Source organism: Nerophis lumbriciformis, linkage group LG24 (genome assembly GCF_033978685.3).
Source record: "Nerophis lumbriciformis linkage group LG24, RoL_Nlum_v2.1, whole genome shotgun sequence".
Lineage (NCBI taxonomy): Eukaryota > Metazoa > Chordata > Actinopteri > Syngnathiformes > Syngnathidae > Nerophis > Nerophis lumbriciformis.
In genome coordinates this window covers 12,255,780-12,271,680 of record NC_084571.2, presented here as the reverse complement: position 1 = coordinate 12,271,680, position 15,901 = coordinate 12,255,780, and the positions used below count along the sequence as shown (strand labels likewise).

The 15,901-nt window shown below is 40.8% G+C and overlaps 1 protein-coding gene across 2 annotated transcripts in view; it reads right to left on the bottom strand.

Moving 5' to 3' along the window:
* Window positions 1-278: 278 nt before the first annotated feature.
* LOC133620261 (protein FAM83G-like) overlaps window positions 279-15,901 on the bottom strand; it is a 42,034-nt gene continuing 26,411 nt past the window's right edge. The window contains exons 3-5 of one of the 2 annotated variants that reach the window (XM_061981587.1): window positions 13,133-13,257; window positions 10,191-12,762; window positions 279-5,165 (exon numbers count right to left, since the gene is read on the bottom strand). In XM_061981587.1, the coding sequence (XP_061837571.1) occupies window positions 5,025-5,165; window positions 10,191-12,762; window positions 13,133-13,257 (2,838 nt within the window). In that variant the 3' untranslated portion in view covers window positions 279-5,024. The remainder of the gene's footprint in view (window positions 5,166-10,190; window positions 12,763-13,132; window positions 13,258-15,901) is intronic. The other variant, XM_061981589.1, reaches the window with a different exon arrangement.

The window sequence follows — 15,901 nt, the reverse complement described above, 5'->3', positions numbered from 1 at the left end:
GTTTCATGAGGGGGGTACCCTCAATCGTCAATATATATATATATATATATATATATATATATATATATATGCTAAGTTTATCGATAAAGACATAAATACTATATGTAAGTTATATTTCATGTGTTTTTACATTATTCATTTTACACATAATTTAGTAATAAATTAATTTAAATAACAAAAAATCTGAGGAGCCACTTGGGAGCCGATCCAAAAGAGCCGGCTCTCCACAAAGAGACAGAATTCCCATCATTATCCTTCAGTCATTAAAGAGTCATTGAAGTCTTCAATATGTTTATTTGTCCTGCAAACAGAGGCTGTGCATATTCCCACTTTCCAAACTAGGACAGCTTTAAATGCTCCTGCTTATGTGTCTTTATAATCATGCTTGATGTTTCTGTCAAGAACAATCTGAATATAAATAGGCTTTTTGTACAAAGGACGAAAAAACATTGGCAACTTTTATTTTTGAATGACTTACTGTACATCATGTCAATAACAATATATTTCAGCAATAATAGAGTAACAGAACATTCTGTAAACCAGACCCTACTTAAATATACTTTGAATGTAAAATGCACAATGAATGTCAAATGGAAGAGAGCCCTATTGCCAAACTTGTACAAATACAATGTAACTGTTTATACCTGTAAGGATGTTCTCCATTTAAATATTTACTTCTGAACAATAAATAAATCCTTAAAAAAAACAGGACTACTTGATTGAGATCTGTAACTGTTACTAATGTCACAATTGGTCTGTGTGTATATGGATCTAATGAGAGACGTAGATAAGTGTAACACAATGATAAGGATCTGTACCCATTCCAGTGCTTTTTTGGCACCGACCAAATCCCGCCGGTCCAACAGGTACAAAGTCACATACAATCCAACGGTGCTATGTTACAGAACCTGAGTTGTCTACTCTTCGCACTTTGGCACTTGGCAATCACTCCAGCAGCACTGAGATCGGACTGAGAAAAACTACCTTTAGGTAATGTTGCAATTTTCAATGCCAAATAAGAAATTGACTCAAAAAACACTCCAACATTTAGTTAAGTATGGCTCCACTTTTCAGAAAATGCGTTAGCTTGATGCTAATATACATTGGCTTTACTATTGTCATGCTACTGATTAGCATTAGCAATTTTACATGGCGATTTCAACACCTCCAAATGGGTTAATGAAAACTACAACTATCAATCAATCAATCAATGTTTATTTATATAGCCCTAAATCACAAGTGTCTCAAAGGGCTGCACAAGCCACAACGACATCCTCGGTACAAAGCCCACATAAGGGCAAAGAAAAACTCACCCCAGTGGGACGTCGATGTGAATGACTATGAGAAACCTTGGAGAGGACCGCATATGTGGGTAACCCCCCCCTCTAGGGGAAACCGAATTCAATGGATGTCGAGTGGATCTGACATAATATTGTGAGAGTCCAGTCCATAGTGGATCCAACATAATAGTAAGAGTCCAGTCCATAGTGGGGCTAGCAGGACACCATCCCGAGCGGGCACCGATGCGTGTTACAAAAAAAAACAGCAGGTTCGCAAAAAGTACAATACTTACAGTATTAACACTTTTTAGGGCACAACAAAAGACTCAACAGCAAAGACTGAACTGACTAGCCAACATACCATAAACGATACACTACTGCCATCTAACGTGTTGGACTTGCAACTTTAAATGAGACTCAGAAAGAGTTATCATAATCATCTCATTTTTAAATGTTGCAATGAAAAATTTGATTTAATTATCAAAAATATATATATTTTAATAACACACAAATGTACTGAAAATGGGTATCGTCGAGTTCCCAGGTATCAGGAATTGGTACCATATCGGTTCAAATGTGAACGTACCCATCCCTACTTGGGGACAACACCACAACAAAGAGTTTTGATATTGTAGCCATGACCACGTTCATATCTAGTAGACATTTTCTCAAAATTCCCATTCACATTGTGGTCTTCTTTAAAGGGAATGTGAATAATAAACCACCTTGTTTTTTGTACAGCTGTACTAAAACATATTCTCCTAGAAAAAAAACCTTTATGAAGCAGCTAGCAAATGTTAACATAACTACATATTTACATTGTATCATAATTGTCACATAATCTCACGCTTTCTTTGCAACAAATTAATTTAAATGCTGATAAACACTAAGATGTCCAAATACACACGCAAGGGCTGCTGAGAGTCACCTGAATTAGTTCCCCATGATTGTAGTGGTTATATTATGGACAATATCAGATTTGTTTAGGGACACTGGTTGATGTAATCATTTAGAGCAATACATTTTCTTATTATGAGTTGTAAAATTGTAACTGTGAGATGAGCTGTTAACATGTTCTCACTTGTTGTTTGCTTTGGTTAAAACGAGGGCGGTCAAAGTTGCGATCAATCACAAAACATTATCGCAATAATCATGTGTAAACACAGATGAATCGTGCAGTTTATTTTGACTGCATATACATTACCTTAACCGCGGGCAGTTACCGTATTTTTCGGAGTATAAGTCGCACCGGAGAATAAGTCGCACCTGCCGAAAATGCATAATAAAGAAGGAAAAAAACATATATAAATTGCACTGGACCCCGGTCAAACTATGAAAAAAACTGTGACTTATAGTCCGAAAAATACGGTACTTGAAAATGTTGCTTTACAGTCAGTTGTCAGGTCAATGCATGTCAGTCTGGTGTGCTCTATGGAGAATTTAAAAATACACCCCCACAGTACTTCAGATATAACTATTAGCAAATGACGTGTATTCAAGTAAAACATTTACAAAAATGTTCCTGTACGACATTCTGACAATAAAATTGCATTTTTTGTCAAAATATTGGGGGCTTTTTTTAGAAGTTAAATGTATGCAGTAATTCACTCTGAACAAAATGCAGAAGTGTAATCTGATTGAACAAAATAATCAGCTGACAGCAATGTTTTTAAAACACGTACTGGTGCACATCGTGACATTCAAATTTAAAAAATGCTTGATTTAATCACAGAAATATGATCCAGTCAGTCTGTAGCGTTTTGCATAGGCATTTTGATTGGCAACTTTTGGTCTGCTGATTAAAAATGCCAGGGTGAATGCCAAGCAAACACGTGCATTGTCCATCTTTCTTTTACTTAAGAGGGCTGAGCAACAAGTGTGAACACAACCTGAGATACACCATCCAGGGAGTCTAAGGCTATGTTGTTCACATTGTAGGTCATTCCGATTTGTTTTCCCCCATTTCAGATTTGTTTTTTTCATGTCAATGTGGACAATACAGTTACGATTTTTTTCAACTCCGACCCTCTTGCGTATGTGGTGATAAATCCGAAATGCACCCGGTGTGACTGCAGTCTGAACGCTTGCGTCGCGTCCACCCGACTCATGCGTCATCAAAAAAGCAACAAACGAGCAGATAACAGTTGCAAAGAAGATGTTTTAAAATTCACGTCAATGTCCCACAACTTCTGGCTCCGACTCCTCACCCACATGATCATCTGAACAGATATCGAAGCAAATGCCCTACAAAGTGAGAAAGCCAACATTCTTTCCCTCTTTCTTCTTAATCTACTATGTAAAATAATTTGGTTAAGAAAATGTTCAATTCCGGATTTTGTTACCCATTTGTGACCTTTATCTGAGTTTTTCATGTCAATGGACACAGTGCAATTCAGACTTTTTCAAATCCGAACCAGGCTTTTTTCGTATGTGGATATAAATCAGATATATATCAAACGCGACTGCAGTCTGCAGTCACCCAACCAATTTATGATCAAATAGCAATATTCGTCATAATTATTTGCCAAAATAGTCGGTTGCAAAATAAGTAGCTGACAAATAAGTAGAAAACATGCGAAAATAACATGTTTTGGGAACTCACGTCAATGTTCGCCCACACGCTCTTCGGAGCAGACCTTGAAATGCCCCACAAACTGTGGCCAAAATGTTAGCCCTTTTTCTTCTTAATCTTCTATGCCCAATAATTCAGTTAAGAAAATGTTGACTTTGATTGCACAACATAACATTGCCACAAATACGCCAGGACTGAGACCTACTAGAATTGAAGCTATGTTTACAAACACTGCAGCAAATGTGACGCCATGACGTCATGTTCACATTAGACATCACATTTTTCAACAACTGAATAAAGAGATCGGAATTAACAAAAAAAAATAAAAATTGGACATCTTACCCTGCAGTGTGAACATAGTCATTATCCCATTCAAACCCATTCCACTCACGTTAAAAATCTATTTTTTTTGTAATGTGAACGACTATATAAAAGGATCGATTTGACCAAACAACTGAATTGGGCATTGCAGTTGAATACACTGATGAAGAGGTATGTTCTAATTATCTGATCAAAACCTCTAAATAAATCCAATCCCAACTACTACAGGATTGATTTGATATCACAAATATGATATTTGGGCACTTGAAGAAGCTCCCAAACATCTGGAAAGGGTGTTGCCCAGCAGGAAGCAAGAAGGCAACTAAATGTCCTTGTGAAAATGGTGTTCAGTACAATAGATCTTGGGTCTGGTACAACTGAAAGTGACTCTTAGGTGTGTCATCTTGTTCCTCAACTGTCTAGCTTAACCTGTCAGACAGTCTGAGCATGTGAACAGCCACACATAAGCAGGTTAATCTCTGTACTGAACTCCTCCTAAGTGGTCAAACGGAGGTAGAAGGGTGGAGTGCACATGACACTGTATTCAGTTTCATCGTCTTTAGGGATCTGGGCCTAGAGCTAATTGTGGTGTGAAAGTAGAATTCACACTCATTGCAGAACTCTTGTTCTGAGGCGCTGGCATCTGGCTTGTCTTGTACTTCAAGCGTTTTTCGTTGTCCAACCAGCCAATGATGACAAAAAAAAAAAGAAACTTCCGTCATGTCTGTTTTCCCGTGCAGTAAATAGCTTTTTTGGTACGTTGGGAATTTAGGCAAGTTTAGGCTTTTCCTGCCGCATGTACGTGATGCAACTGTCCGGCTCTACCGGAGAATCTTCTCGCGTTGAGCTGCTTATGAAGGCGGTTGTTCCGAAGAGGCTTTATGGAAAGAGGATAAATAGTCAAAGACCTGTGAAGAGCTGTGGGAGACTTTCTTTTCTTCTTGGGCCACTGGAGTTGAGACAAGACGAGAGGGCTTGGCTGTTGCTTTAGGCTGCAGCAAAAGGCAAAGGAGACAGCGCACTTTACATTTCTATAGTCATGCCAGAAATGCAGTGCTAACAGACCAAACAGCATTCTTGCAAATGGAGAAGGGAAACTCCTTTCACTAGCATCTTGAACGGACTATTTCTATTATTATAGAGTCTCAAGTCAACACTGAGTTAAACTGACATGAAATGTCACTAAATGTGAAACTATCAATCTTTAACACTTTCATTATTATTGTATCAGGGTGTGCTTGAATGCTTCATTAAGCATTACTTTTACACACTCGTCTCCTTGTTTCAAACTGAATAATCAAAAAGTGTCATGTCGAGCATTAGTGATGCGCTTCTGATGCATACCGTATTTTTCAAACTATAAGTCGCAGTTTTTTTCAGTTTGGCCGGGGGTGCAACTTATACTCAGCAGCAACTTATGTGTGAAATTAACACATTACCGTAAAATATCAAAAAATATTATTTAGCTCATTCACGTAAGAGACTAGACGTATAAGATTTCATGGGATTTAGCGATTAGGAGTGACAGATTGTTTGGTAAACGTATAGCATGTTCTATATGTTATAGTTATTTGAATGACTCTTACCATAATATGTTACGTTAAAATACCAGGCACGTTCTCAGTTGGTTATTTATGCGTCATATAACATACACTTATTCAGCCTGTTCACTATTCTTTATTTATTTTAAATTGCCTTTCAAATGTCTATTCTTGGTGTTGGGTTTTATCAAATAAATTTCCCCAAAAAATGCGACTTATACTCCAGTGTGACTTATACATGTTTTTTCCCTTCTTTATTATGCATTTTCGGCCGGAGCGACTTATACTCCGAAAAATACGGTACATTGCAGGCAAACCCTATTTTACATGCATTATATACAGTGGTACCCCAACTTACTGCTCATAGTATACGAGCTGTCTCTTGGCCTTTTGTTACGCTCTAACATGACTGAAAATGTATATTAAGAACACAACTAGTTAGCTTATGTCACCATTAGTGATTTAGTAGAACAGATTTAACAAGTACATATCACAATTTGAAGTTAAACATTGTAAGTACTTCCACACGGTAGAGCTGTGTGATTATATACAGTATATCACAGTACGACATATTGTAAGAAATCCCTCTCTGATTCACATCGTAATTTTAACTTCTGGGCTGCGACTAATTAAACACTCAGCACTGCTATATCGTGGGAGCTTTTTTTTTTACACCACTTGAAAGAACTTTACGGCAAGAGCCGGCAAGAGTATGGATGTTAACATTGCACAGACCTAGAGCAGAATGGAAGCTAAACCAACAAAAATTGTACCAAAAAGAGGAAAGAGGAACTCCTTTGTTTTTGATTAAAAAAAAAGTGAAACAGATCAAACAACGCTAGGCCAATCTGCTAAACGTGCTGCCAATGATTCATTGCTAGTGACATTAGCACTGCCTGTACATGGGCAAAATATATTTAATCTGATTATAATTCGGATTAGCCTACTACTGTATACATGGACCCTGAAAAAACTGATCTGGTTATGACATGCATTTTTTTTATAGTATCAGACCTTAAATCGGAATACTTAATTTTGACATGCGCAGCACATACTGGAAACTAAAGTAGACGACGAAAAAGCAGTGACTTCCACTGTAAACAAACATAGCTCTGTGAATTTCTGCTTGTTCGACAATGTCACGTTATTTATTTATCAATTTTTCCTTCTGTTTGCTACCTTTGTTTTGCCTCTCTTTTTGAAATGGAGCAGTTCGGTGCGCTCCAGGCCATACTTTTGTTTTTGCTCGTCTTAACAAACTCAACAGTATTTAACGCTACTCCTGCACAGCAGCAAGACAATCGCTTCATTCCGAGACGATAAAGTTTAGTCCCTCCTCCATCACCAAAGTGTAGCTGACCCAGGAGGAAGAAGTGTTTGTGCTCCAATCTGAATGACTATCGACATTAACCACCCGTCTCGATCGGAAGGAAATTTTGATTTGAACGTGTGTGATCGGGTCAGAATTTTTTCCAAATGGCGTGTTTACATGAAGCGATTTTATTCCAGTTAGGCTATTAATCCGATTAATTGTGTCCATGTACAAATAGCTAGTGTTAAAATGCGACAAAATACTAACGTGATGAAAAGAAAAACACACCGAACAAGCCAAACAGAGTGACAAGCAGTCTCGCAGACACCAATAAATTACATATTTCATCTCTACATTCATATGTAGATATGAACTACTATACACCTTCGAAAAGAAGGACTGGTATTTAAAGTACTTTGTTGTTTTTCAATTGTCTTGTCCTTTTTATATATTAAATATGTGTTTTATATACAAAAGGAGAAAAGATGAGCAACATTGGCATTCCTTTCATACATACATATACATATATTTATATATATAGTTGTGCATATATATGTAAATATATGTGTATGTATATGATTCTAAGAAACAATTATATATTATGATTTATGGGTGAAACTAAAAAATGTTAACATCGTGCAAAGGTTTGTTTATTGCAGCAATTAGATTTACAAGGTGAAACTAACATTTGATATAGGCCCATGATATTTCAAGCCTTCTTTTGATATAATTTAGATTCTACATCTTATGAAAACCTCAAATGGAATTTCTGGGAAAATTTGGGGTTTTCAAAAACTGTAAACCATGATTATTAACATTCTAACAAATTAAGGCTTGACATATCTCACGTCGCATGTAGTTAGTTTACGTCACATATTAGTTTCACATTTGACGTTGAATTTCTGGCATAAATTAACTTTTGCGCTATACTTCAATGTTTGGAGTTTCAACTGTATATTACCTATATTTGGATATATATTCTTGTCCATATCACACAGCACTACCGCACAGATTTAAATCTTAGCTTTGGCTTCATTTGTCATGACTTTATGCGTGCGCATGTTTGTCGCACATGCCCACCCACAGGACAGCTCTTTGCATGTGAATGGAATAAAAATGAGTGAAGTGGCCGCTGTGCAGAGTTTAAACAGGTGACTGAGACCATATATCTCTCCAAACACTGCTCTTGCGCCGTTTGTTGTTTAAACTAGCCACTAGTTGTAAACCCCGTAAGAGCCACCCGGTCTCACTCGCTAGCATTAGCTTATAGCAAGTGATCAACATATCTTTATTTTCCAACCATTGGAATGGAGGATGTGCTGCAGAGAAGAAGCTGATGATATACATTCTGACTTGGCAAGGCAGTTCAAGTGTAGCACTGCCAATCTGCACCATACTGAAGCAAGAGCTAGCTTTTCTGCCATTCAAGGGCGTTAAAATAATATCTAAACAGCAAGCATTTAAGTATGAAAATACGGAGACGCTGCTGATGGTGTGTTTGACGGAGAATCAGCTGGAAAGAGATACCGTAGAAGTCCACTCTCCCAAGAAATGTTCCCTCTAGTGTTTCATGTGTCTGCACAAACGCACAAACTCCCTGAGCATTCAGTGGACCACATGTGAGCAATATGTCACCACACAAGCATCACAACTTTCCCAAAGCGGACATAAGTTCAATGTTTTATTATAGAAATATATATTATTTTCTAAAATAAAAGATTTGGCCCACTAACAATAAATCTTGTTTTTCATGAGCTCTATGTTGAATGTCTGGGTGGGGGTCGTGCTATGTAAGAATTTGAGACATGTACCCCTTTCAGAGATCACATTCAGTTCACATTAATACATTCACATTTTGCACAATGAGATGTTTGCTTTAGCACCAGCATGGGATACAGTGTACAACCCTTTGTCTGTAAAATACATTATTACATTTTTATTAGCATTTATGCAATCTAGTAACTGCATTTCATGATTAATATCCATAAATAAACATTCTTAATATATGAAACTAAAGTAAGCAAACATCTGATTGTGGAGTTTGTGTGTACATGTAGTGCCTGTTTGTTTTGCCAAAATAAGAGTTAGCATGCAGCATTTAACTCTTTTAACTGCTTTTGCTGCTATAAGCTAACCTACAAAACAGCAACACACACACATAACACACTGTTGATGACATTGATTGGCTGCGTGTGAACCGCATTATTGTGTCAACCTAGCAGTTATAGTTAATGTGTGTTGTTGGAGTTGTCCGACTGTTTTTGTGGCCGTAAACGCATCACTGGCTGAGCCGAGTGTGTGCGTATTTTGGCGCAAGTGGAAAAGAGCGGCTTCTGTCAATACGACATTTAGTTTGTTTTGGTGCGATTACGGCAGAAAGTGACCATTTTTGCTAAATAGTAGTTTTGATGCTGATGTTGTTTTAGTGTGGTTACAGCCATCCATCCATCAGTTTTATTTAATAAAATGATTGTTGATGCGACCACCTCTCTCTCCTCCTTAAAACGTCTCGGCAGACGTCATTGTTTTATCTGTTGTGACCACTTGTTGTCACCTGTAACTCACAATGTAGCAGTGAAAATGGTAGGGAATAAATCATGTGTTTATTTTGTTCAGAGTTTAGGTTGGATTTTGGATTTGGATTTTGCGCGCTGCATAGATTTTCCATGCGCGGAGGACACGGGAGCAGTGCGTAATTGTGCAGGCCCGCGCCTTAGAGGGAACATTGCTCCTAAGTATAAATGTCCAGCAATCAGAGCGGCACTTCTCGTGCGAGCTCTCCACACCATGACGGAGCAGTCGGGGCACAATGAGGGTGAACTGCCGCTGTAGTTACGGAGGCAAATATCCAAAGACCAACGTGAAACCAACTTCACCGGGTTGCTCTCCAATGCTGTATTGTTATTACATTAATTCATAAAACTACTGTGGTCGTTTTTTGTTTTCTTTAATTTATTGTCTAAAAGTTAGTTGTTCTTTTTAAAAGGCATATGTTACATTGTGCTGTTTTTTCTTTTTTGGGGGGGGAGCGGGGGATATTAAAAATAATTTCAATGAATAACCTTGATCTGAGATGCAAGTGTTTTGAAGTACAGTATCAATGTATGTGTCTTAATAATTTACAGTGCTGTAGGACGGCCATTGTTATTATTGCTTGTTCGTACCTTCTGACCATCAACCTGTCTGGCTAAGCCATCTCTGTTCTGCACATTGCTGGGTCCTGCCTTCTCAGTTTTGACTTCTGAGTTCTTGTTCTTGTGCACTGGTGTCCCTGTTGCCGACATATTCAACGCCCGCTTTCTTATAGGAGTTTGAGCTTGGGTCTCCTTTGTTTTTTCAGCAGCGGTCTTCGGTGAACCAGTTGTCTTTGACTCCTCACCATTCCTCCTGTCCTTCCCTTTGGAATCTCGTTCAGACCTAAATGTCCTTCCCTTTTCATCCATTTTTTGGATACCACTATCTTTATTTCTCACTTCCTCCTTGTCCAATTTTTTCACTTTCTTATCAAGGGCCTGAGTTTCATTTTTCGGTATATGCTTGTCTTTGGTACCAAACAAAGCAACCACAGAGCTATAGTCTATGAACAATAAACTGGGGTTATCTACACTAGGAGTATTTGCTTGGGATTTATCGGTATGAGTATCTGTTGTAGCGGGGATTTGGTGTGATGCTTTTTCAAACTTCCTTTCATGGTTTGGAGAGGCGCTACATTCCTGATACTCTTCAGAAGTCGTGGACCGATTGGAGTCATCTCTCGATGAGAGATACCCATCACTCATATCTGACGTGGAGGTTTGAAGGTCTGGAGTCTTAGCAGGTGAGTCCGGGGTTGACCACGATTCTCTCTCTGATGATCGGACATCTGGCAAATGTAAGTTTGGGGATTTTTCGGCTGCATGAGAGAGTTCTTTTTTCTGCGCAGTATCTTGGGAGGCTTCTCTGGCGTTCTTTTTTGAATGTGTTGTATTATCATGAAGTTTTGTGGATTTGACATCTTTGCTGGATGTATCAAGTGTCTGTGCCTGAATCCTCTCCCACATACTCAGCGAAGGCTTTTCTGAATAAGATATTCTTTGAGGTTTGTTCTCTCTTACTTGGTAAGTTTTTTTGTCAGCGTTTTTTTCATTCTCAATGTTTGCAGACTTTGAACGAGTGATCGGTTTTGCTGTTGCTCTGGTCTTCGTCTCTACTGTGGCTGCATGATCTGCCTGTGGCTTTGCACTTCCGTCGTCTACAGAATTCAGCTCATCAGAAGTACCGTCTTTAGTTGGTGCAAAAGTGGCCTCTGATTGGCTTTGTTTTGTGTTCGCAGAGACACATGGGGTTCCTCCTTTGCCATCATGCAGTCCTACTGCTTCTTTATTCTTTTTGTTTTTGTCATATTTTTGCACTCCAGTTTCTTTATTACTGTTTTTTAGCATTACAGGTATCTGTTGCCTGTGTTCTCCAGTGGACTTGGGGCCGGCTGCTTTCGTTGTAGTCAGGCTGTCAGGCATCTTAGACGTACCAGTGTTTGACATTACCGGGCCATCGCTGGTGTCGCCAGCTTTGGTAACTGAATGCGCAGTGTGAGGTGTCAGGGTTGTAGGAGTTGAGCTTGAGGATAAGGATAAGAGGTGTTGGACGGTTTCAAAGCGGGAGGTAAGAGCAGAGCGTGTCGAGGAGGTGCTTTTTGCGGACAAAGAGGCATCAGTTGTGGGAGCGGGATTATTGACAGATAAAGATGTGAAACTTTCAGAAGTGCGATCTTGCTGGGTATGAACAGTTTGCATGAGCGGCATTGCTGTCTTAGTTTGCGGGTGTTTGGTTCCTGAGTTTAAATCAACAGAGCTTTTCAATTGAGAGGCTTGTGTCTTATTTGATTCCATCGCGTGTGCCCTGTATTCGGTATAAGAACTGTCAGTATTTGTTTGTTTAGTGCGTTCTACGTTGCTAAATTGAGAGGCTGTGTGTTTCGTGGGTTGACCGTCATCTTGTATGGTTAATGCATATGATAGTACTTGAAGTTTCTCAGCTTTGGTACTGGTGGGATCCCTGAATTGTACTGTGTCATACCCAGGCTGTTCAGCTTTAATTATATTTTGTGATGATGCAGGATTTGTCTTCTCCTCAGTTTTTAAAGATGCTTCCCTTTGCTTTGCAACCACAGGCAGGATTTCATTGGGCTTGCTGAAAGGACTGCTGAACCGGATCGCTTGACTGGTTTCAAACCTCTCAGAGCGTTGCAGATGCACTTGAGTCGGTTTGCTTGTATCCATGATGTTTATAAACCCAATTACATCTTTTGGGGGGTCCGGCTCTGGCCAGGTAGGCAGGTAGTTGATCAAGCAAGCCTTCTCTAAATCAATAAGTCCCGGATGGATGAACTCCTCTACTTCTCCAGGTTCTTGACTCCCCCTTCCTCGTCGCCTCTTCTTGGTATCTGGGACATCCGGTGTCTGTGACTCTTTGGGGCTGTTTTGGACGGCAGAGGGGGAGGGACTTGCATTTTCCCCGACCAGTAAGGCATACTTTGGGTTGTACAATTTCCTTGCAATAGTCGTGGAAGGAAGGGTTACAGTGACTGGCTGTGGGAGAGGGTCAGGCTCCGGCTCAGGGTTTGTGGTGACTTGCCGAAGATCTACAAATCTGGAGCTCATATAAAGGTTGAGAAAAAGATGATCAAAGGCCTCCACTGCCTGTCCCGTAATCACGGTGACAAGATTTGTGTCCAGTCGTGAAGACATCCAGGTGAAACTATAGATCATTTAGAAAACACAAACATTTATATTATAAAAGAGCTGACAATAACATCTAAGACTGTCTAGACAGTTAAGTGCTGACAATTTGATTTACAGGTTTCAAATTTGCCAGATATCAAGTACTAAACCTGTCAAGATATAAGTATTACCCCACATATTTAAGTCTTTGCAATGGTCTAACATGATGTCACAATCGAGTTACTTAAAACAAACAAATAACAGGGGAAATGCATTTATATAAAACAGGATACATTCACAGCCTGTCTGTCAAATTTGTAGATTATGCAAAATTACATTTAGAGACGCATTATTTGCCTCACAGTCACACAAACACACGGAGATAAATATACATGAAGTATGCTGACCTGAATGACCCCGACACAGCTTTGTCTCCATCGATGAACATGAATCTGTGGCCAAGTCGACCTTTGACTTTGGAGCATGACCGAGTGTTGAACTCTGACCCCTCTGTGCATCGTACCCGAAGGTGCTATAATACACACACACACACATTGTTGGTCATAATGCTTTATGTTAGGAAAATGAGAGTCATCAAAGGTTTGACGTTCTTCGTACAAATAAAAACTCACAAAAATCACCAAATCACGATTACTTGGCTGTCAAACCGCTAAGTATGGCGGCATGGCGCAGTGGGTAGAGCAACCGTGCCAGAAACCTGAGGGTTGCAGGTTCGCTCCCCGCCTCTTACCATCCAAAAATCGCTGCCGTTGTGTCCTTGGGCGGGACACTTCACCCTTTGCCTCCGATGCCACTCACACTGGTGAATTGAATGATGAATGCTAGGTGGTGGTCGGAGGGGCCGTTGGCGCAAATTGCAGCCACGCTTCCGTCAGTCTACCCCAGGGCAGCTGTGGCTATGAAAGTAGCTTACCACCACCAGGTGTGAATGATTGATAGGTTCTACATGTAAAGCGACTTTGGGTACTTAGAAAAGCGCTATATAAATCCAAGTTATTAAGTATATACTAGTACAGTGTTTCTTAGCCATAGGGCTACAAGAGGGCAACTAAAAATATATGTTTCTCAGCTGGGGTCTGCAGCGGTTTTAAAATGTAATATACTTTTACACGTGTGGCAGTAATTGATTAGTCAGTTGACTGAGGAGAAGTCAATCAGAAGAAGTCTGGAGCGAATGCCATGGAAAAATGTTTACAGGATTTTTACTCTTTATGTAACAGTTTCATCAGCTTTTCTTAGTCACTTCTTTGATTAGTATGCTATGTAATCAGCCTGACCAAAGCCTTGTTGTTTTTTGTGCTGGTTTATGTGTAAAAAGTGATTTAACACATGGGTTCATATCATTTGACAAAGTTTAGACCTGTAAAACTGTAAGTAGGTTGATATAATATTGAATATGATTAAAATCGAGAGAAGATTACCTATTCAATGTTTATATATGAGTGTATTAGAAAAGTTGGGCCCCAAGATCAAAAAGGGTAAAAACCTCTGTACTCGTACTAGAGATGCGTGGATAGGCAATTATTTCATCCGCAACCGCATCAGAAAGTCGTCAACCATCCGCCATCCACCCGATGTAACATTTGATCAGAACCGCATCCGCCCGCACCCGCCCGTTGTTATATATCTAATATAGACGATGCAAGGCATTAGTGAGGTTATAAAGCTTTTGCCTGTTAAAGAAAGGAGACTGATCCAATGCAGTGCAGACATTCGCGTGCCACGCTGTCACGACCCAGACGCACACCAGTGCGCAATCATATGGGAGCAACGCTGAGCGCACCTCCAAGCGCGTCTCGCTGCCGGCGACGGCCGCGTATGAGCCCGACGCTCCAGCGCCATCCATTTTCAGGGCTAGTAGATTCGGCAGGTGGGTTGTTACACACTCCTTAGCGGGTTCCGACTTCCATGGCCACCGTCCAGCTGCTGTCTATATCAACCAGGGTGAGCCCCACCCCTTTCGTGAGCGCACTGCGCGCGGAGTGACCCCTGTTACGCGCCCCCGGCAATGGGGGTGGCGGGCAGGTAAGCTGCGCGGGCGGAGCGCGCGGAGTGACCCCTGTTACGAGCCCCCGGCCACGGGGGTGGCGGGCAGGTAAGCTGCTTACCTGCTGCGCGTGACGCCGGCCGCGGCGAAGGGGGACGAGGCGGGGTGTCGGTGCGGTGGGCGCGGTGGTGACCCTGGACGTGCGTCGGGCCCTTCTCGCGGATCGCCTCAGCTACGGCTCCCGGTGGGGCCCTCTCGGGGGAAGGGGCCTTGGTCCCGGACCCCGGCGAGGCGTCCCTTCTCCGCTCCGTAAAAGTGTCCATCTCTTTTTTTTTTTTTTTTTCTGTTGTGGCATATGCAGCAGGTGCCTGCTCGTTTTTCGTATGTGGGTAACAACATTTAACTATGTATATATATTTCCGAATCGTACATACCAAATAGGGATTGGAATCTTACAACAAGAGGCAGCACGGTGTTACAGGGGTTAGTGCATGTGCCTCGCAATACGAAGGTCCTGAGTAGGGATGATGCTCGAACCCGGTTTTCCCGGTTGTTCGATAAGAAAAGAACCGAGTCCTCGGACTCGAATCCCTTTTTGAGAACCGGTACCCGTTATCGAGACCACTATAGTAAAGAAAAAGAGTTGGTTCTTTATTCGAATCCCTGGGACCGAATCCCGCCCCGACAAGAAATGCCCCGTGAGACATCACAAGAAATGACGTCACGTAGCTCAGTCATTTGTCACGGTGGGGTGCAGCGTGCTGCGGTTCGTTCCCGGGACGCAAAACTGACGGCTCCGGACGAAAGCGTGCAGGTAGGAGATGATTTATTTCTCATAAATCATACACATTAGAACAGACAGGAACGAAACAAAAGGAACGCGTGTCGTTCGCACGGGAAGCTAAAGCAAAAACTTACTTAGCACAGGAATACTAGAAGCTAAGGTAACTTTAGCACAGGAATCATGAGCTCGAAAACCAGAATGCCAACATAACTGTTGCAAATGCAAACAATGAAGCCACGACGAGTGACCGGAAAAGGCAGGCTTAAATAGAGTCTCTGATGAGCAACAGGTGCGCGTACAAGGCAGGTGAAAATCATAAGTAACCACGGTGACTAAAACAAACCCCCAAAGTGCACAAAACAACTAAGGAAGTCCAAAACTAAC